General features: G+C 51.4%; 2 protein-coding genes and 1 long non-coding RNA gene across 4 annotated transcripts in view; all 3 read right to left on the reverse strand.

The window, feature by feature from the left end:
* Positions 1–345: 345 nt before the first annotated feature.
* Positions 346–7,302, reverse strand: Pam16 (presequence translocase associated motor 16). The gene is made up of 5 exons (XM_034507964.2): positions 7,146–7,302; positions 1,832–1,916; positions 1,032–1,168; positions 671–736; positions 346–509 (listed from the first exon to the last, which is right to left on the reverse strand). The coding sequence occupies exons 1-5, from the start codon at positions 7,146–7,148 to the stop codon at positions 423–425; spliced, it is 378 nt and encodes a 125-aa protein (XP_034363855.1). The 5' UTR covers positions 7,149–7,302; the 3' UTR covers positions 346–422.
* Positions 2,256–7,135, reverse strand: LOC143442875 (uncharacterized). Its single transcript, XR_013111457.1, has 2 exons — positions 6,668–7,135; positions 2,256–5,386 (listed from the first exon to the last, which is right to left on the reverse strand). It is a non-coding gene; the product is annotated as an uncharacterized LOC143442875 (long non-coding RNA).
* A 2,033-nt stretch (positions 7,303–9,335) lies between the features above and the next one.
* The window catches only part of Coro7 (coronin 7), a 52,408-nt gene continuing 42,587 nt past the window's right edge, over positions 9,336–19,156 (reverse strand). Inside the window, exons 10-28 of one of the 2 annotated variants that reach the window (XM_034507962.2) lie at positions 17,624–17,678; positions 17,224–17,281; positions 17,001–17,146; positions 16,832–16,924; positions 16,541–16,672; positions 15,771–15,894; positions 15,297–15,472; positions 14,694–14,802; positions 14,500–14,586; positions 14,278–14,420; positions 14,100–14,204; positions 13,756–13,841; positions 12,720–12,861; positions 12,545–12,634; positions 11,565–11,681; positions 11,186–11,321; positions 10,677–10,768; positions 10,064–10,150; positions 9,336–9,978 (exon numbers count right to left, since the gene is read on the reverse strand). In XM_034507962.2, the coding sequence (XP_034363853.1) occupies positions 9,970–9,978; positions 10,064–10,150; positions 10,677–10,768; positions 11,186–11,321; positions 11,565–11,681; positions 12,545–12,634; positions 12,720–12,861; positions 13,756–13,841; positions 14,100–14,204; positions 14,278–14,420; positions 14,500–14,586; positions 14,694–14,802; positions 15,297–15,472; positions 15,771–15,894; positions 16,541–16,672; positions 16,832–16,924; positions 17,001–17,146; positions 17,224–17,281; positions 17,624–17,678 (1,987 nt within the window). In that variant the 3' untranslated portion in view covers positions 9,336–9,969. The remainder of the gene's footprint in view (positions 9,979–10,063; positions 10,151–10,676; positions 10,769–11,185; positions 11,322–11,564; positions 11,682–12,544; positions 12,635–12,719; positions 12,862–13,755; positions 13,842–14,099; positions 14,205–14,277; positions 14,421–14,499; positions 14,587–14,693; positions 14,803–15,296; positions 15,473–15,770; positions 15,895–16,540; positions 16,673–16,831; positions 16,925–17,000; positions 17,147–17,223; positions 17,282–17,623; positions 17,679–19,156) is intronic. The other variant, XM_034507963.2, reaches the window with a different exon arrangement.

Here is a 19,156-nt window from a genome sequence, read left to right on the forward strand (position 1 = left end):
CTGAGGTACACGTCACAAGGTTCAGGCCTTGGTCTGTCAACACCTTGGTCCAAAGCAAGAGGCTGGCCAAAGCTTCCACTGCTTACAAACGCTCTGACCGATCTACTGAGTAATATCCCGTCCCAGCTGGAAGGTCTGGGGCTAGGACTTCTTTATCCCTAGGGAAGGCTGGTACAGCCCCCTCAGTTTCCTCAGGACTGTGATAGGACACATAGGTGAGAACAAGTGGGTATGTGATGTGGCTGTTCACCAACATTCCACCCACAAGGCTGGGCTGCTACTTCCTTACGTCACAGCCCAAAGCAGGCAGTAAGTGAGCAAGCTTTCTCAAACAGGAACATGCAGTGGAGAAACACGGAAAACACATTTATTACCAGGCTATAAATTATGAGGCAATGGGTGGGATGTGGAGAGCCCAGCAGTCACGTTTTGGGCATCTGCCCTTTCTGTCTGTCTTCCTGGGCTTGTATTCGGAGTTCCTCATCTAGGCGTTCCTTTGCACGGACAACCTGAGGAGGGAGATCAGATTCTGAGCCTCTGCTCTGCCTGAATGGAGGACCTTTACCCCCTAGAGGACAGTGGACCTTTATGATTAAAACAGCTTTAACAGCACCCCAGGGTAGGAGGGGAAGTGTGTGGCATCCTTCCTCAAGAGTTAAGGGACACTCACCTTTGACTGCAGGTAGAAAGAGCCACCCACAGACTTATCATTCACCTTAAACAGGTGTTCATAATTCTGCAGGGAGATGAGACAGTGCACATTAGTTTCTGGGTGAGACACGAAGAAGGCAGTTGACAAGAGAAATGAATGGGCCTGAGCCACAGCATTTGGGAAGCTGCTGTAACCACAAGGACATGTGAGGGACAGGTAACCCTGTGGGGATGGCCCAGCTGCTACAGCTAGCAGCCATATTTCTGTAGTTGTTCTGCCTGGGGCTTTTCAAGCTCCCACTGGCTGTGGTTAGCACTTCCACACCTGCCCTCTTCTGTCTGCCTGTGGACCACCACCCCAACACAGATAGGGGCTTCACCTTCTGGACCTCCTCAGGGGTCAGCTTGGAGATGTTGAGAATCTGTTGGGCTTCCTGGAGGCTGAGGCCAGAGAGATTGGATGCAGCTGCAGACTGGTGCCCAGCACGACCTCGAGCATCAGCTGCTGCCTGGCTTGCTGTAGATACATGGTGACTGCTTAGCCCCCTGGGTGGCTCAGAGCTTCCCCTAAGCCTTCTAAGTGACATGAAAAAAACATTTTGCTAAGGAGTGGCAAACATTCCACACTGAATGACAGGATAAGGCTACACTATGCTTGTAGTCCCCCAATCTAGACTAGATGATTTGCCCCTCTTCCCACCTCCCTCCTTATCCAGAGGCCTAGCATATGTGGAGCTCTAAGCTACTCTGGTAAGCCACAGGCAGGGGAGGGGCAACAGCTGGTGTGAAGAGCCTCCACAATGGCTAGCCAGTGCTTAGACTATCACAGCAGACGGCCTCTGGTGACAGAATACAATTTTAATTTTGCAGCCAGTGAGTCTGCATTGGGATTACTCAGCTCTCCTTGAAGGCAGCCAGACTCTTACTTTATTTACCAAAATGGGCTGCCAAAGGGCTGTTCACCTTGGACACTCTAGCCAGGCCTAACTGGAAGTTAACTTTTCCTGTACATAGGAATCTCTCAAAGTCTTGCACTGCCTCCTACCATGGGAAAGTACTCCAGGCCACCCAAGCCACAGAAGTCTAGCCAAAAGAGATCTCTTCATTCACAACTGACATAGCACACGGGGAATCTAAACTGCATAAGGGTTCCCAAGCATACAAGGAAATAGAGGCTTACCTGCAAACTCCTGCCTCAGGGCCCTGGCAAAGGCTCTGCCCACCACCTGCACACCCATCACAATGATCTGGGCCAGGTACTTGGCCTGTGGGTAAAAGAAGCACCTTGTACATAGCTACCTCTTCTAGACTCCCTTTCTTTGGTGGCTCCAGATACTCAAACTGGAGTTCCCAGAGGCAGACTGGCTCCCCTTGGCCTTCAGGAAAAGGCTGTATGGGAAGGGGTTGGCGGCAGAGGGACCCTCCTTCAAAGGAAAAAGGTGGAGAGTGATTAAAAAAAAAAAAAAGACACCCAACACCACTCTGCATGCATGTGTGCACATACACATGCACGCACACTACAAAGGGGTGGGAGAGCTAACAGTCTACTTAGAACACAGTGCTCAGGAGAGAAGAAAGAGCTTAAAGGGGATTCAGACGCATGGGATTCAATTCCTGCTCTCAGAGCAAGCTGTACAGCCACCATCCAAGCAGAAAAGTCAACTCCCGCATGGCCAGGCTACCTAGATCCCAATACTATGTAAATCACACTATGTAAGTCACACAAAGGCCCTAGGGAGTCTAAGACATGATCAGCAGCAGAGTTTGCAGCCGGGTGGAGGTTCTGGGGTAAGACAGCATTTCTCCTGCGCTGGGTCCTGCGTGCAGGTGGAGCAGTGAACCACAAGTACAGCAGGCAGGGCTAGAATCAGACACCCTGGGAGCATCCTAGGCTGGAAACCACACAAGGGAGGATGGGTTAATGGTGAGCCATTAAGACTTTATTGTGGCTGGGCGGTGGTGGCGCACGCCTTTAATCCCAGCACTTGGGAGGCAGAGGCAGGCGGATTTCTGAGTTCCAGGACAGCCAGGGCTACACAGAGAAACCCTGTCTCGAAAAAACCAAAAAAAAAAAAAAAAAAAAAAAAAAAGACTTTATTGTGAAACAAATGATTTGTAGACAGCATTCAAAAAACTGAATACCATGGGGGCTGGAAAGATGGCTCAGCAGTTAAGAGCACTGACTGCTCCAGAGGTCCTGAGTTCAATTCCAAGCAACCACATGGTGGCTCACAACCATCTGTAATGAGATCTGATGCCCTCTTATGGTGTGTGTCTGAAGACAGCTACAGTGTACTAACATACATAAAATAATCTTTTTTAAAAAAAGTTACATATGGATTAAAAAAGCACACAACTGGATGCCATGTCTGTGAAATGGTATAAAGGGGCATGCAGAGGACTCTTTAAAAATGCTCACTGCAAGCTAGAGTGCGCATACGGTACAGCTGGAAGACTGGACCTTCCTAGTACTTTCCTGTGGTTCATTTTCTCAGTCACCAGATATTGACTGAGATACATACCTGTGTACCAGGTACTGTGTCAAACACATTCTAGTGCCTGTGTCATTTAATCCCAAGAACTTAAGAGGTTTCCTGGAACTCGGGAGAGGCATGGGATAGTTGAAGCCCTATTACCCATAGCACCTTACTCCAAAGGGATAACACGGTGGCCTTCATCAGGAACTCAAGACTCCAGAATTCGCCTTTCTGGCTTCAAGGCCTTGTCCTTTCTTTGGCAAGCCGATATAATTATGGGTCATTAGGGAAACCTCACAGAGGGTTGGAATTCAGAAACCCTACCTTCCATACAAGAAAGCATTGCCCAGAGAAGACCCTTATGTGATCAAAGACAGGCAATGAAGTTGGCCAGCTGTGACACAAAACTGAGTAACAAGATGCTTGCTGACTGGTGATCTCACCTGACTTGTGCCTTGCTCACTTAGAGCCACTGCCAAGTAGAACAGGAAGCTCTGAGATGGAATTCAGTTTCTGACTGGCCCTAGAGGGATCCCTTGACCTACAAAACCCCTCAGGAGATCTCACATCACACAGAAAGTCTGCCTTTTTGTTGCCACACATCCATAACATGGCCTTGGAAGCAATGGATGTACTTTTCTGATAAGGTCCATGACTACTGTTAAATAATGGGTGTTAAGAACTGAGGCTGCACACCTTTAATCCCAGCACTGAGGAGGCAAAGGCAGGTGGAGAACCCCTAGTCTGCATAGCAAGTTCCAGGATGGCCAGAGCTATATAAAAACTCAGGATGGTCTCTATGCAGAGAAACAAAAACAACAAAACAGGCTATAACTGCAGAACCCTCACCCCATCCCCAAACACTTCAAGCCAAAGGCCTAGAAGCTATTAGGGAAGGCAAAATGGCTGCAAAGGTTCACCAACCACCTGGGATTTGGAGACAGAGCTGTCCGTGTTTCCACAGGTGTTCTCCAGGGGCTGGCAGACTGATCCAGCATTTATGCAGGACATCTCTGTACCTACCCTAGCCTTCCTACCCTGGTCAAATTCTCAACCCCTATGTGCCTCAGTTTCCCATCAGCACAAGTGGCTGTCAGAGAGTGATGTTTGGCATGGAGCCTAAATGACACAGCAGGTGACCAGCAAGTATTGGTTTCCATGTATTATTATTATTCTGTTTTTATAAAAATTTGGCAGTGGTCAGGCAGTGCTAGCCTGGTGGTTCATGCCTTAATCCCAGTACTCAAGAGGCAGAGGCAGGAGGACAGCCACAAGTTCAGGGTCACCTTGTATACATAGTAAATTTCAGGCTAGCAAGGTTATATAAGGAGACCCTGTTTGTTTAAGAAAAGAAAAGAAAAGGAAAGGAAAGAAAAGAAAAGAAAAGAAGAACAAAAACACAGTTTCTTTCAGTCAGGCCCTTTGGTGCCTCAGAGGTAAAATCCACACAATGCAGTCAGTCTTCTAGGAGCCTCGAAGCCAGCAGCAAGGGAAAGGTGCCAGAATGAGGCTGACCTTCATTGGCCTCCTGCCTTTGCTTTGTAGCCTTGGACAAATTACTCTACGTTTCTGAACCACATCTTAAACTGCAAAGTGGGGAAAATAATATACTCTCTGCAGGAGAGGTGTCAGCCCCGGGAGGCACTGGAGACAAAAGCAAGTGGACTGCCAGGTAAGTAGGCTCCTAGAGTCAGAGCTCAACCGGCTTTGCTCCCAAACCGCACCCTGCTTGGTGTTAATGGTCTGGCAGTCATGATGCTTTACTCACAGCTGAAGATTTCTGGGGTGCAGAGGTCTACCAGCTACAGCCCACCCCAAGGGTATTCCAACAGCCATAACTAGGCTCAGTGGTGTCTGGGTGCACAGCACTTTGATAACCACATCCACCATCCCAGCCCCTGATGTATATCACCCGGAGAAACATGGGCTGGGGCCCCGTATCTTAGACTGCATTTCACCTCCCCTGAGCAGTATGTTGGTGTCCCAAGAACCCAGCACCTCAGCATCAAGAAGTAAAACAGGATAGTACCCCTGAGTTTCGCCTCCCCAAGCATTGTTCCGACGATACCCCAGTGGCAAGGTGGAAATGCAGAACACCACACTACCTTTCCCAGCTGGGAAGCAATACGGCACAAAGGACCTCAACAGGGCTGGTGAGCAGGGATCCCAAAGATGATACTTGGGTCATAGACGTGCATTAGGAGGGTCCTAGCTTTCAGGCCTGTGTACACTGTTCCTCCAGTGCACAGTGCAGGGCCCTACAAATAGTTACTGGTGTCAGTGACAGGAGGAAGGTCGGGACTACAGTGGCATTTATGACAGTGTTTCTGGGTCTCTAGTGGCCTAAACAGCAGGTGCACAATCCATAACTGAAAGAGCATGGCTGTCCATGAACCAACACTTTAATCAAGCCACTCTAGCTCTGTTTGGCCAAAGCTACAGTCTTATACAGCCCGCTCCCCAGGCAGGGTTTCTGTAAGCCTCCAGTGCTGAGGAAAGGCTCTGATGGTGGTCCAGTTCTTGCACAGTGCTCCGCTGCTGCCTACAAATTCAGTTTATCCTTGGCTTGGCACTAATACCTCTCACCTGCCTCACTGCCCTGACTTCCTTCCTTCACTGTGAATGCCCTCCTTCCTAACTAGACACCGTCAAAGACTCAACACTGTCAAGGCTTGGTGGTAGTGGTGCACACCTACACCCAGCACTTGGGAATCGGAGGCAGGAGAGTTTGAGACCAGCCTGAGTTACAAAGCACGACAGTGGCCCAAACCAAAGCCTGTAACATTCATAAAGACCCGGCAAAATACGACATAATCTGACTCCCAGGTACAAATCTCCTAGGCCGCTCGTACTCACACCTTCCAACAGTACTTTCTTTTCCTCTTTTGGAGGAAGTACTGGGGATTGAATCTAAGGCCTTACCTGTGGTGGGCAAGCATTGTAACACTTGAGCTAGACCCTCAGCCCTTTGCCCTGAAACTCAGAAATTCCTGATCTTCCTGCCCCAGCCTTCCAAGTGCTGGGTTTACAAGTCTAAGCCACCAGGAGCAGCTGAGGTAAGTTCAAGGCTGAATGTGGAGAATGCATGCTAAAGACCCAGCTCCACGAGGAATCAACAAAGGTCCTCACTAAATGGCAGTGACCTAACTACAAGGCAGGAATAATGTGGCAAATGTGTAGTCTCAGAACATGAACAAAGCTGGGCCAAAACTGACTCTTGCGGGAAAAGATGAACTTGGAAATGTCAAATCATCTGAGTTTCAGATCCCTTAAGTTAAAAATGGGGACAATTGAGAAGGATTAAATGACAATCTACATAAAGCTTCAGCTCCAGACATCGAAACTGTGAGCAGTTTACTACCTACCTTCCTATGATTAACGATGCTCCCCAGCCGCCTGGGGAGCTGGAGGCAGAGAAGCAAATGGATCTCAGTGAGTTTAAAGCCAGCCTGTGCTATTACACAGGGCGAGCTACGATATCTATATACATAGTGATACACAGTCACAAACAGATAAATAAACAGGATCTTCCAACCAACCGCTTTCCAATCACTTAGGGGCAAACCTCAAGAACCTGCGGGCAAGTTTCAGGTGCCAATGGTGCCACAAACTCTCAGCCTTCCTGGTTTCAATTCTAGCTCAAGTCTCAGGTCTACCACTTCCTTGGACGAGCCAACTGCCAAACGCGGTTAAAAGACAAGCGACACCGCCGATAACGCCGAGTCCTGCCACTCAGGAGCCAGCCCAGTCAACAATCGCCTCCTCCTACTGCCTACTGCGGATCGCGCACGCCGAGGCAGGGAACGCAGAGGCCGGACTTGGCCGGGAGTTTTCCGCCAAACTGAGCCTCGGTTCCCGGGTTCGCGGTCCTCACCGCCCGGGCGCCAACGACCGACCCGGCACCACGCTACAGACCCTGCTTCCTGCGGGGTACGGGGGTGCTCGGCATCAGAACCTGAGCCCGCCGCCGGACTCCGACTAGACTTCCCTTCCCGAACACCCCATTCCAGGCCTCACCATGGCGGCCGCTCCACCTTAGGGGGACGGGTGCCGCTTCCCGACCCAGTGGGACCAGCTCAAGGGCTGCTGGTGGGTCAGAGGTCAAGAGAGACAGGAGAGCGCGTGCGCACAGACGCGACGCACTTCCAGAGGCGTGACTCTCGCGGCACGGCGCATGTGGGCGGAGCCTGCCTCAGGATCAGCGGATCGTTGGGCGTCCCCAGATACTGCGCGGTTGGGGAGTGGTGCGCCAAGTTTTTCTCTTACCTTCATTTTCCCAAAACATTTAGGGAAAAGCCATCATATGAAACAAGACAGAGTATAATAGGGCTGGATGTCAAAATCTCTAGAATATTTAAGAAAATTAGGTATTTCAAAAAGTAGGATTTATTCCAGACTCCTCCCATTTGTGAAGCTCTTTCTTAGCCACCAGAGCTCATTACACCATGTCCAGTCAACTCTGTAATCTGATGCCATCTTCTCAGTGAGGCCCACTAAGATCCCCTACATTGATGTGCCCACCACACTGTCCTGATTTTGAGGGGCTGAGGTGTCTTTTAAACAACAGATGCTTATTTTATTTTTTTTCTGATTTTTTTTTTTTTTTTTTTTTTTTTTTTGAGACAGGGATTCTCTGCGTAACCCTGGTTATCCTAGACCTCCAAGACCAGACCAGATTGGCCTTGAATTCACAGCGTTCTGCCAGTCTCTGCCTCCTGAGTGCTAGGATTAAAGGCGTGCACCACCACTGCCCAGTTGGTTCTGGAATCTTTACATCCAAGATGATCATCGTGTTACCAGGTTTGGTTTCTATTTAAGCTTGCCTGCTTGGTTTGCAAAAGCTTCTCTTCAAGTTCTCACAGGACCTTCCCTGGTTTGTGTGTCTGTGTGTTGGTGACAGTTCCATCAGGACATCCATAATTCACACACCAAACAGGTCCACCTTTTGAAGTGTACCATTCAGTTCCGCCATGACCACCATCCAGATCAGACCATTTCTTGCCCAGTAGTTGTGTCCCTACTTTGAAATCTACTCATTTGTATTTTGTGTCTCTGGGTTTTTCCTGGACATTCTGTAGACTCAGAATCAGAACAGCACATGTTCTTTGTGACTCGCTTATCATTTCCTTTGACTCCTTTGGCAAGTTTCTTTTTCTTTTCTTTTTTTTTTTGAGACAGGGTTTCTCTGTGTAGCCCTGGCTGTCCTTGAACTCTGCCTCTGCCAAGTGCTGGGATTAAAGGTGTGCGCAACCACCGCCCGGCCTTTGACAAGTTTCTATCTCCAGAAATATTTACATTGTGAATCATAACTACCAAAGTTACAGTTATGAAGTATCAATAAGAGTGATTTTATGATTACGGTCACCACAGCAGGAGGAACAGTATTAAAGGGGTGCAGTGTTAGGAAGGTTGAGAAGCACTGCTCTATGACATAATTCCTTTTTTTTTAACCTTTATTGTTCATTGCTATGCCTTCCCACTAGAGTAGGAGCTCGCAGTGGGCAGGACATTTATGCCTTTACTCTTAGCTGTCAAGCACCAGGAAGGCTGCCTGGCATGCAGTGGATACTCATGTATGTTTGGTGAATGGCCTTAAGTCAGATTCCTCTAGAGCAGCGGTTCTCAACCCTCCTAACGCTGCTGCTACCCTTTAATACAGTTCCTCATGTTGTGGTGACCCCCAACCATAAAATTATTTTCATGGTTACTATTTTGGACTGTAATGTAAATATCTGTTTTCTGATGGTCTTAGGCAACCTGTCTTGACCCCCCAAAGGGTTCGTGACCCACAGATTGAGAACCTTTGACCAAGACCACTGTCTAACCTACCTTCCTTCCCTCGAGCTCTCCAAATTCTGCCTTCCCTGGGTACACTGCTGACCTTCCATTTGCTTGCCATTGGCTCCTTCAGATCTCAGTTTTCATTTTCAAAGAACAGAAGCATCTCCTCCTCAGGCCCTGACACCTTGCTTGCCCCTAAGCCCAAGTCAGCTCCATTCGGTTTCTCTTCATTCTGTTTCTTATGCATTGTCTGGTCCCTACTTATAACAAAGCTGTAGGCAACAGACGCTCTGTCTTTCCTGTATATTACAAGGTACATGTAGCAAAGTGAAACCAGTGTGAGCAGGAGCAGAACCAAGGTTCTGTCACTCATATTCCTGTGTCCTTCCTTCTAGATTCCCAGGCAGCAGAGCAGCACAAGAGGCAGCCGGCTTAGAAAAGTTTAATTACTGGAAACATCCAGAGCATATGGGCTGTTTGTTATGGGTCCACAACACTGTAATGAGGTGTTAGCTCCATGAGACTCTTTCTCCTGGCCTCAAGCCAGGAGAAGCAGGGCAAATGGTCCTAGGCCCCTGAGGAGACAGCTGCTCCTAAAAGCCTGGTGGGGGACCAGCCCCCAGTGTCCTTGACTGGGGCTGATGCAGTAGGCAAGATAGCTTGGCTTGTAGTAACTGAAGATGTTAGAGGAAACCAGCAGAAAGACTAGGAGAGACAGGGCATCCAGAGTTGGTCCAGAGACATGCTACTGACACCTACCTCCCACCCACTGGTGTCACATGCTAACAGGCAGCTGAAGATAAATGCTGGCTCCAGAGGGCAAAGGAGCAGTCTCTGGAGCTGCAGCAAGGCCCAGCAGCTGTGAAAGTGCCTGAGGCTTGCACAAAACCCAGGGCTTCTGGGCTGGATGTGCATGCCAGGGCCAGCACAGCAGTGTCCAGTTTGCAGAGATATGAGGTGTGGAGGGCCGCAGGTGGTTCTGGGAGGTGGCAGTGGCAGCTGTGATTAGGCGTGTCTCGAGTGCAGGCTAGTCCTGGGGTGAGAAACCAGGAAGCAGGAGTCAGAGGGCCTGGGAAGTGAAGGTATGCAGCACAGTGTCTCCAGGAGGACAGTGCTATCAGCTGAAGAAGCTGGGCCAAGCACCCACCACTCACCCACTCATCTTCATCCACCCCTTCAAAGGAGTCCTGGGGCAATGGGTCTTCTCGGTTTCCCAGCTTTGCCACCATGGCATTCAGCAGCTGTGAAAGTGGACGGGAGAGGCACTGAGAAATGACTCTCCCACCTCAAGAACTTAAAACCCCAGTTTTAACCCCAACAATGCTAAAATGCACCCTCAGTTAGAACCCTGGCTAAGTTGATGGGTTTTCATTGTAAAACACAGCAAAAGGGGGTCAGAGACAAGAGACTATAGTACATGGTACCTGACACAAGGAGCTGCCATCTCTGTGCACTACCTCAGAGGCTTAAATGGACACCAGGCTCACCATGGGCTTAGGACTCCAATCTTTAACGCTGTCTGGGTAAGGGCTGGCTAGAATGTGTGCCTCTTGCTGCCCTCCCTGGCTTCCTGTACCCTGGGGGCAGCATAGCACTCCTGGGGGCAGCAAAGCACCCCTGGGTGTGACCCCTCCCCAGAGTCTGGTGTGGAGACAAGGGTGACATTCAGTTCTTCCTGCCATCTGGGTTGGGGCTCCTGAGCTGGCAGCTAACTGAGCACATGGAGGACACGTCTGTACTGCACGGCAGCCCTCTCCCGAGGCCCACCTCTTCTTTCTTTTGTTGGTCAGACTTCTCTTCCAAGTACTGTGCTGAGGATGGCGCTCTTCGGGCAGGGGCCTCACGGGGGGCTTGGCTTACTGGGGTGAAGCAAGGACAGGCATCAGAGAAGGTCCTGTTTAGAATCAACCCTCAGGGGAGTCTCTGGTACAGATCAAAGAAGTGGCATTAACAAGTTATTAAAGTCCCTATTCACCAGGCCTTCCTATAGCACCAGGATATATATATGTAAGGGCACTGCATGTGTTAAGTATGCAACACGTGTGTGTGTGTGTGTGTGTGTGTGTGTGTGTGTACACATTTGATTGTAGCTAGGATAAAACACAACCCACAGGACTCGCTCTCCAGGGGTTCAGAGACTGGGTCTGGAGACATGTCCAGCCAGAGGTCTCTGTGGCAGCAGAAATGAAGGACTAGACTTAGATTTTCTGTTCCTCCTTCTACCCCTGTCCAGATCCCCGACCCCTGCTGTCTCCCCGTTTTATTCCTTACCCTACCTGGGGTCATGCCAGGAGGCTGCAAACTCAGTAGCCTGGGCTGTCTATTAGCGCCCTCAAACCAGGCTTTGGCACTGAGAACTGGTTCCCAGGTCACAGCCGTGTCCGGGAATACATCATCCTGGAAGAATTCTTTCTGCAGAGGATGAAGGGGCTATCCTGAGACACTGACCAGTGGCCCAGGACACATAAGGCCTGAGACCTGGCCCCACCCACACTGGCATTCCCACGCTTTGCAGAATTTCAGTAGACTATGAAGGCAGATGTTCCCCCACAAGTAGACAGCTGAGAGGTTTGGGTGCACGAACAGGTAAGAACTTAAGTCCTCGTCTTGGCCCAGCCACAAAAAGAGGAGGTTGAGTCCTTCACCCAAACTCACTCTGACCCGGGGCAGCCGGAAAGCAACAGGCTCCAAGGAGGTCTGACGTAGACGTAGGCATCGGGCAAACTCCACGTCCTTTATGTCACACTCAGTCTTGGGCAGAAGAACAAAGGCCTAGGGGGATGAGGAAGTAGAAGCTTGAGTCAAGAGCTCCTGGGTGGATACAGAACACCCTAGAGGAGCCGAGTTCCTTAGGCCAGGCCATGGCTGCCCTGGTCTGAGTGAGAATGTTCTCACTCATATGTAGGCTCATATATTTGCCACTCGCCCTGCATGATGGTCACGACCTCATCCTCTGAAACAGTAAGCAAGCCACAGTTCAATGTGTTCGGTTGTAAGTCGCCTTGGTCATGGTTTCTCTCCACTGCAACAGAAAAGTAACTAAGACAGTACTGGTGTGCTGTCAATGGGACCAACCAGTGCTTTTAAGGGAAAAAGACCAGACACGTAGCATTGGCCTATTTCTATGGAGGACAAAGTCCCACCATGTCCTACATCAAGCAGTTGAAAAGAGATGTCAGGAGTATGCCATATGCTACTAGGGGACAGTCCCCTGCCCTGCATGACTTTAACACACATGCATACCACATCAAGATAAGCAAGCAACTAAAGAGGATTTGTTTCCTTGGATTTCTGTTTGATTGATTGAGACAAGGTTTCACCATAGCACCCAGGTTGGTCTCAACTCATGATTCTCCTTTCTTGGCTCCAGAGTGTTGGTATGACAGGGATGTGCCACCATGCCTGGTTCATTTAACTTAACCTTATGTGGTTTAATTTTTAGCAGTGGCTAAATATAAAGCCAGCTCTCAAAATTCCTAGGTTATTACAGTCAGCTATACATGCTGCTGGGCACAGGATCTTGACTCTCTTGACCCCCATTGGCTCCTGCACTTTCACACATGGCCACGAGGGGGCATGCGACCCTTGCAGTGCAACTTATGGACAGAGGGTTCAGTGGTGAGGGTGATTATCACCTTGTGAGGGTCAGGTGATGTGAAGCTGTTGCACTCCAAGAAGAAAGGGGCCTCTGGGAGCACCTCGTACAGGAACACACGGGTATCACCCTGGGGGACAAGGAGAGGGTATGAAAGTGAAGCTTCCAGCTACATGAGACCCTGCCTCACACCCAGCCAGTCCATTCCAGCTAACCTTGCCGGTGAGTAGCACCAGGCCTGTGTCAGGGTCATAGCTGGGAAGCAGGGTCGAGGGAGCCACATCGAGTCCCAGCAGAGCTGAAGGGCCTTCTGCCAGGGCATCAGCTGTGAACAGCTGCAGCTGGCGCTCGCTTCGGCTGCCAGGGAGTCAGGGGTAGAGCAGATCCTTAGAGCTGAAGAGGCCTGAGGTAGGGCAAAGACTCCTACAGAGACCCTGCTCCTTTCTGGGCTGGACAGTCTAAGGCCCAGTAGTCAAAGGAGAGATGAGTCTAGCCTTTAGAAGTGGCCCGGCTGGGGAAACAGTGTCCAACTCCCTGCTTGGCCTCCACTTGTCTTGTCTGCTGTACAACCCTGAACCCAGTGCCTAGCCTGGTCTACTGCAGCCTCCTGGCTGGCCTTCTCCCCTCACATTCTGTCTTGCACCCTCAGCCCCAGCAGGGCTGGACATCCTCCCTCCATGCAGTGCAGCTTTTCTCCTCAGGTTTGGGTGACCCAGATCGGATGACACCTTTCTTGGGCTGCCATCTTCAATCCCTCATCCAAGTGCCTGAAGCCCGTCCCTCAGGCCTCTCCTTCAGGCTTGCTTCTCTTTCCTGTGTTATGCGTGTGTCTCCATCAGGCATGGGTTCCTGGGCCTGGCCTCACCTTCTGAATCCCATGATTACATATTTCCTCTCCAATACTTTCTCCCACCCAACCACCAGCCTATCTATCCATCTGTCTAATCATTTACCAATTTCTCTATTTATCCATCATCCTATAAGCCATTGATCCGTTGATCTGTATATCTACCTACCCCCCTCATTCATCCATTCTTCCATTTAGCCATGTTTCATTTTGAGACAGGGTCTCTCTCTTACATAGTCCTGGCTGTCCCTGAACTCCTTATGTAGTCCTCAAACTCACAGAAATCCACTTGTGCTGGAAACTTAAGGCATGCGCACCTGGCCATGTGAAGTTTTGGCACACTGGACAGATGCTCTGACCTTGGGAAAAGGGAAACCAAGGGATGGTGGCCCCTAAGTCCTCACCTGTCAAAGCCAGATACCAGCAGACAACTACCATCACACACCCAGACAATGCGGGCTCCACGGCCACCTTCAGGACCTGGACCTTCCTGGTGAGATACATCACATGAAACTCAGTCAAAGGCCCTTCCAAATCAGCAAAAGGGACATTTTACCTTTAGCCCAAAGGCGCTCACCTACAGGGATACAGAGCTTCCCACAGGTGCCCTTCCTCTAGTTCTATAAAGCTGCTTGCTTAGGGGCAATAAGACCGTGAAGTTCCCCCACCCCCAGCCCATGCATGTGCACCTGCAGGGATGTTCAAAGGGTTGTAGCCCCTAAGTTTGTCTCTGTCCCAGCATGCTTACCTGCAGGGGCAAAGGGCTGCTCCGGGGCTCATAGACCCGTACATGCCCATCCTTGCATACAGTGGCCAGCTGCTTTCCATCTGGACTCCAGGCCAAGCTAAAAATCTGGGGACAGACAAGGCCATAAGATGGGGTGTCTCCTTTCATTCCTAGGCCCCTGCCTCTGCAGTTGTCCTACCTGGTCCTGATGGCCTTGCAGCCTCAGCTGCTCAGCTCCAGCCTGAAGGTCCCAGATGCGAATGGTTAGGTCGTAGGAACTGGAAGCCAGTACATCGGCAGCCAGGGGGTGGAAGCGCAGAGAGTAAATCTTTTCTGTGTGGCCTGGAGAGGACCAGGAAGTTTTGCTGAGCCCCTGGGGAGCAGCTCCCCAACTGGCTTTATCATATCAGCTCCCTCTAACCTGTGAGCACAGTCTCAGGTGTGGTGAGAACATTCTTGAGGCCACCAGGGGGCACCCGCCACAGCCGGATCCGGGCATCCTCCCCAGCTATGGAAAGAGGAGTGTATGTTCACTGCAGGGCCAGACATACCTGGCTTCCCTGCTCACTCAGGGACTGGAGCCTTCTTTCAGCCCTGGGCACCCAGGCTCCTTACCCACAGCGAGCCGGTGTGGGTCAAAGGGATCCCAGACCAGATCCATTACAGCTGTCCCATTCTGAAGTGTAGGCAGTGCTGTGTCAGGCAGACGGCCTGGCTTCTGCAGCTGTGGGCAAAACCCCCATCCCAAGGCATATCAGAGCCGAGCAAGAGAGCCAGTCCCAGGAAAACAGGTGCCGGGCCCACCTTCTCAGACAGACAGCCCCATTGTTGGGTGGCCCAAGCTCTGCCTTGGCCAACTTGTGCTGAGTCCCGAGTGCCAACTGTGAGGCCCCAGAAAGTGAGGGCATAGCAGCGTGGACTGGTGAAAGGAGTCAGGCTTGGGGGTCAGGCTGCTTGGGTTGGAACCCAGCTCCACTTACGAAGCTGCATGACAAGGTCAAGTCACTACACCTCTCTGATCTTCTTCACTCTCATCTGAAAGACGGGGTAAAAAGGCGCCTACCACATGAGGCTGCAGGGGTGGCTAGAGGTTATGTTGGGCAGATGCCTCATGCATGCACGTCTGTGCTCAGTGAGTTGGGGTAGACCCTTAGTGTCCTGTTCTTGCCCACTACAGGGACCCTAGTCAGGGTAACCCTGATGGGGCAGGGCCCTTACCTCAAGCACAGCTACCTGCCCACCACTGCTGAGCAGGGGAACAGCCACACGTAGCCGGTTAGCGCAGAAGCCATCGCTTTCCCCAGGCGTGGTGAGATTGAGTCCCTTAAGGTTGGTGATATGGCTGTCTCGGTGGAGGATGCTGCCCTGAGCATGGCGGAATTTAGAACTGGGGCCTGGTGGGCGGTGGGGACACAGCGAGTGTGAGGATGCTGTGCCTGTGCATCCTGCACCTCGTCCTGGCCACCTGCTGCCCTCATTGGAAGGAACCTGGTGTGGACCCAGGTAGGGCACTGTGGGGTTGCCATACACAGTTTGTCTAAGAGGCTTGCCCATGTCCTCTACAGCCTACAAACTGGTGGTCCTAGCGGCACGAGCCTGGGTTACTATATAAGGTCTTTCCTCAGGGTTGGTGGACAGAGGAAGGGGCTAGGGTTGGGAGTAGACAGGTTCCTCCTGTCCTGAGCAGCTTACCCAGCAGACTCTGAAGTGACCTCTGGCTGGGGCTGGTACCAATGCCGCTGGTGCTGGAGAGCGAAGGGCCCACACTGGATGGCGTGGAGGGTGAGATCAGTGAGCTAGGGGAAGAAAAGCCCTCCTGGAGAGAAGGGCGTGGTCAGCCAATGGTCCCTGGGTATAATGACCAAGCAGAAAGGCAACAGATGGCCAATTCCTGGACATTGTCTCTGGGCTCCTCTGGGCTTTGGGATAATGGTCTGGGCATGAGCCTGCTGAAGCATGAGTCAGGTGGCAATTGAAAGAAGGAAATGAGGGCTGGAGAGATGGCTCAGTGGTTAAGAGGTCCTGAGTTCAATTCCCAGCAACCACAAGGTGGCTCAAACCATCTGTAATGGGATCCGATGCCCTCTTCTGGTGTGTCTGAACACAGTGACAGTGTACTCACATATATTAAATAAATAAATGAATAAATCTTTATTTAAAAAAAAAAGAAGGGAGGAGATGAGCTTTAGGTCGTGGGGACAGAGGTGGCTGCTCCTGTCTCCCAGTGTGTTCGAGGGTGGGGCATTACAGCTTCTGGCATTTCAAGAACAGCCCTGCTTCTTTAACACCTGCCCAGCTTAGAACACAAAGCTAAGTTCTTTACTACGCTGCACACACCTCTCTTACGCCTGACAGCTAAAGATCATAAAGGCTGTTTGGCAGGTGAATGGAAGAGCCTCCTGATCCCTTCACTACCTACTGTGGTATCTCAATAGCTGTAGGAGAGGTGACTTGGTACTTACACTTAGGTCTGTGTCAGCTCTGGACATCTCTGCAGGCTGGACCATGTCAGGGGATGGTTCCATAGTGGGCACCAGGGAGGAAGTGAAGCTAGGGTGGGGCCGGTGGGCTGGGTTGAGGCTGACCTTCTGGACCTATGGGTAGGCAGGTCATTGAGGGAGGCGCATGCTGCCAGATATGAAGGGGACCTTTGGAGGGGTAGACATGAGGTTGAGAGAACCAAGTGGGAGCTCCCAGGGGTTGCTGGGACCAGGGAATAAGAGAGGAGCAGCATGAACCAAGGTTGGCCTTACCTGCTGATTGTCCCCAGCCCACCATGTGTGGGCATCAGAAGCAGGCACAGAGCCGGCTGTGTCTGGAAACAGGTCCTCATGGAACTCCACAGCCTGGTGAGGGACAGGCAGTCAGTCAATGAGGCCCAAATCCTCTAGGTCCCCAATGCCTTGCCAGGGCCCCTCTCACTTTTCGGGGGACGTGGTGGCTGATGGGTATGATGGCTGTGTCACTCAGCTGAAGGACTTGGAGCACCTCACAACTCATGACAGCCAGTGCTCGCCGGGGAACAAGGGCTGCTCCTCGTAGTACATTCTCCAGAATGCACTGGGTCACTGTCAAGGACACCACAGGGGACAGTCAGAGAGGGGAGAGATCCAGTGGCAGGGTGGCAAGGAGGGCAGGGACTCACCTGGGTTCAGCGCAGGCTGCTGTGGGGTTACCTCGTAACAGTACAGCTGATTCTCACCCTGAAACAAACACAGCCTGACTTCTACCTGACCACACGCGGCAACCGCTCAGGCCTTGATTCTGCTGGGTGCCGAGCTGTACCCTGCACAGGCTTCCCCTCACTTGCTCATTACTTTATGTGGTGAGCACCAAGGATGAGCACTTAGGGCATGCCAACAGCATACCAACACTGAGGTCTTCTCCTAAGGATGACCTAGAGGCCATGTCATCTTGGCTGCCTAGGTGAACACAGCACAGGACTGGGATGCACAGTTCTCCCTTGCAGAAAACAGCACAAGGGCCTAAATTCTGAGCAGTGCACATGGAGGGCAGTAGGTGGGACGATCCCACTTTTTGCTCACCTTTCCTGCCAGGACCAATAGCCCAGAGTCTGGATCCAGCAGGGGTATCAGAGACCTGGGGAGAGAGAACCAGTGGGCTGGATGATAGTTAAAAGACAGCAGGAAGTCTGCCAGCCTGTGACTTCAGATCAGGGAGCGGGAAGGTTTCTCTAGCTGGATCTAGCTGACCTCTAAATCCTCAATCTCTTCTTCTGGCACTGCCCTTGTACTAAGGATCCCACACTCATCCAGCTGCTTTGCTCCCTGCAGTGCTCGCACTGGCCCTGGGCATTGGGAACTCAGGCTGATCCTACCCCAGGCACGCATGAGAACTAACAGATACGTAATGTAATGTCCCGTATTACTTCAACCAGCCTGAGACCTGAACAAGCAGGGAGGTTAAGGGGGTAGATGCTCCAGCCAGGGACCTTCCAACCTCCAGTGCAACCTAGGCAGAGTAGAGCCCACTCTGACCACTCCAGGGATAGGGAGATACTATCTTCTCCACCACTCCACATCCTAGAAGCTCAGATGGCCCTCCATGCTGATTCCAACTGCCTGTGTCCAGCTGAGCACAACAGTGTCAAAAGGCCCCGATATTGCCTGGAATCCCCCAAGCTACAGCCCAGGCCAGTAGAAAGGACATTCCTGAGATGAGGACATGGGTGGAGGGAGAGGATTGGGGTAGGCTGGGAGCCCAATACCATGACAATTTCAGCCCAAGGTCAACTTTTTTATTGGCCAAGAACTCCCACCTCCCCTCTCTGGACTCTGGAGACCCTTCACATAAAAGTCCCAGGCCCAAGGCACTGTCTTGCAATGACCTCTCACTGAGGGAGAAGCATCCAGGAGAACTTGAGAACCTTCTGGTTAGTTTTTGAGACAGGGTATCTTTATGTAACCCTGGCTGTCCTGGAACTTGCTACATAGATCAGGCTAGCCTCAAACTCAGAGATCCTCCTGCCTCTACTATGTGCTGGGATTAAGGGCTTGCACCCCCCACACCTGGCTGTGAGTACTTACCACTTGCTCCTGCTCCCAAACAGTGTTTCATCCCTGTTGTGGGGGCCCCCCAGTGGTGTCTGCTGCCCAGTCCCCTCCTCCCCTGCCTCCTTGTGTTCTGCCAGGAGCCACAGAATGGGTGGAGGGCTGGGTGGGTGCCCCCCCCCCCCAACCCCGTGAATCTGTAATTTCTTGGAAGGCCCTACGCTGTTAACTTGTAACCCAGGCCCTCATTACCTCAGGATGGCAGGGTGAGCTGGCCTCACTGCTGACCTTGGCCACTCAGCCTGAGCCCTGCCTGCCACAGCAGAAGGCACGCAAGAGATGTAAAGATGGCCAGTGGCTTTAGGGTCATCCCACAAGACTGGAGTTGACGTTAGCACCCCTGCAGCTTCCATTTGGCTTTCCTCATTCATTCATTCATTCATTCATAATCATTTCTTTACTCTCTTGATGAACTGGTCTGTGCTCAGCCTTCAGCACTGCCAGACGATGTGAATGAAGAGGAGGCTGCAGACCCAGCACACTGTTCCAGGCACTCAGCTGCCTGGT

This window comes from Arvicanthis niloticus, chromosome 6 (genome assembly GCF_011762505.2).
Source record: "Arvicanthis niloticus isolate mArvNil1 chromosome 6, mArvNil1.pat.X, whole genome shotgun sequence".
Lineage (NCBI taxonomy): Eukaryota > Metazoa > Chordata > Mammalia > Rodentia > Muridae > Arvicanthis > Arvicanthis niloticus.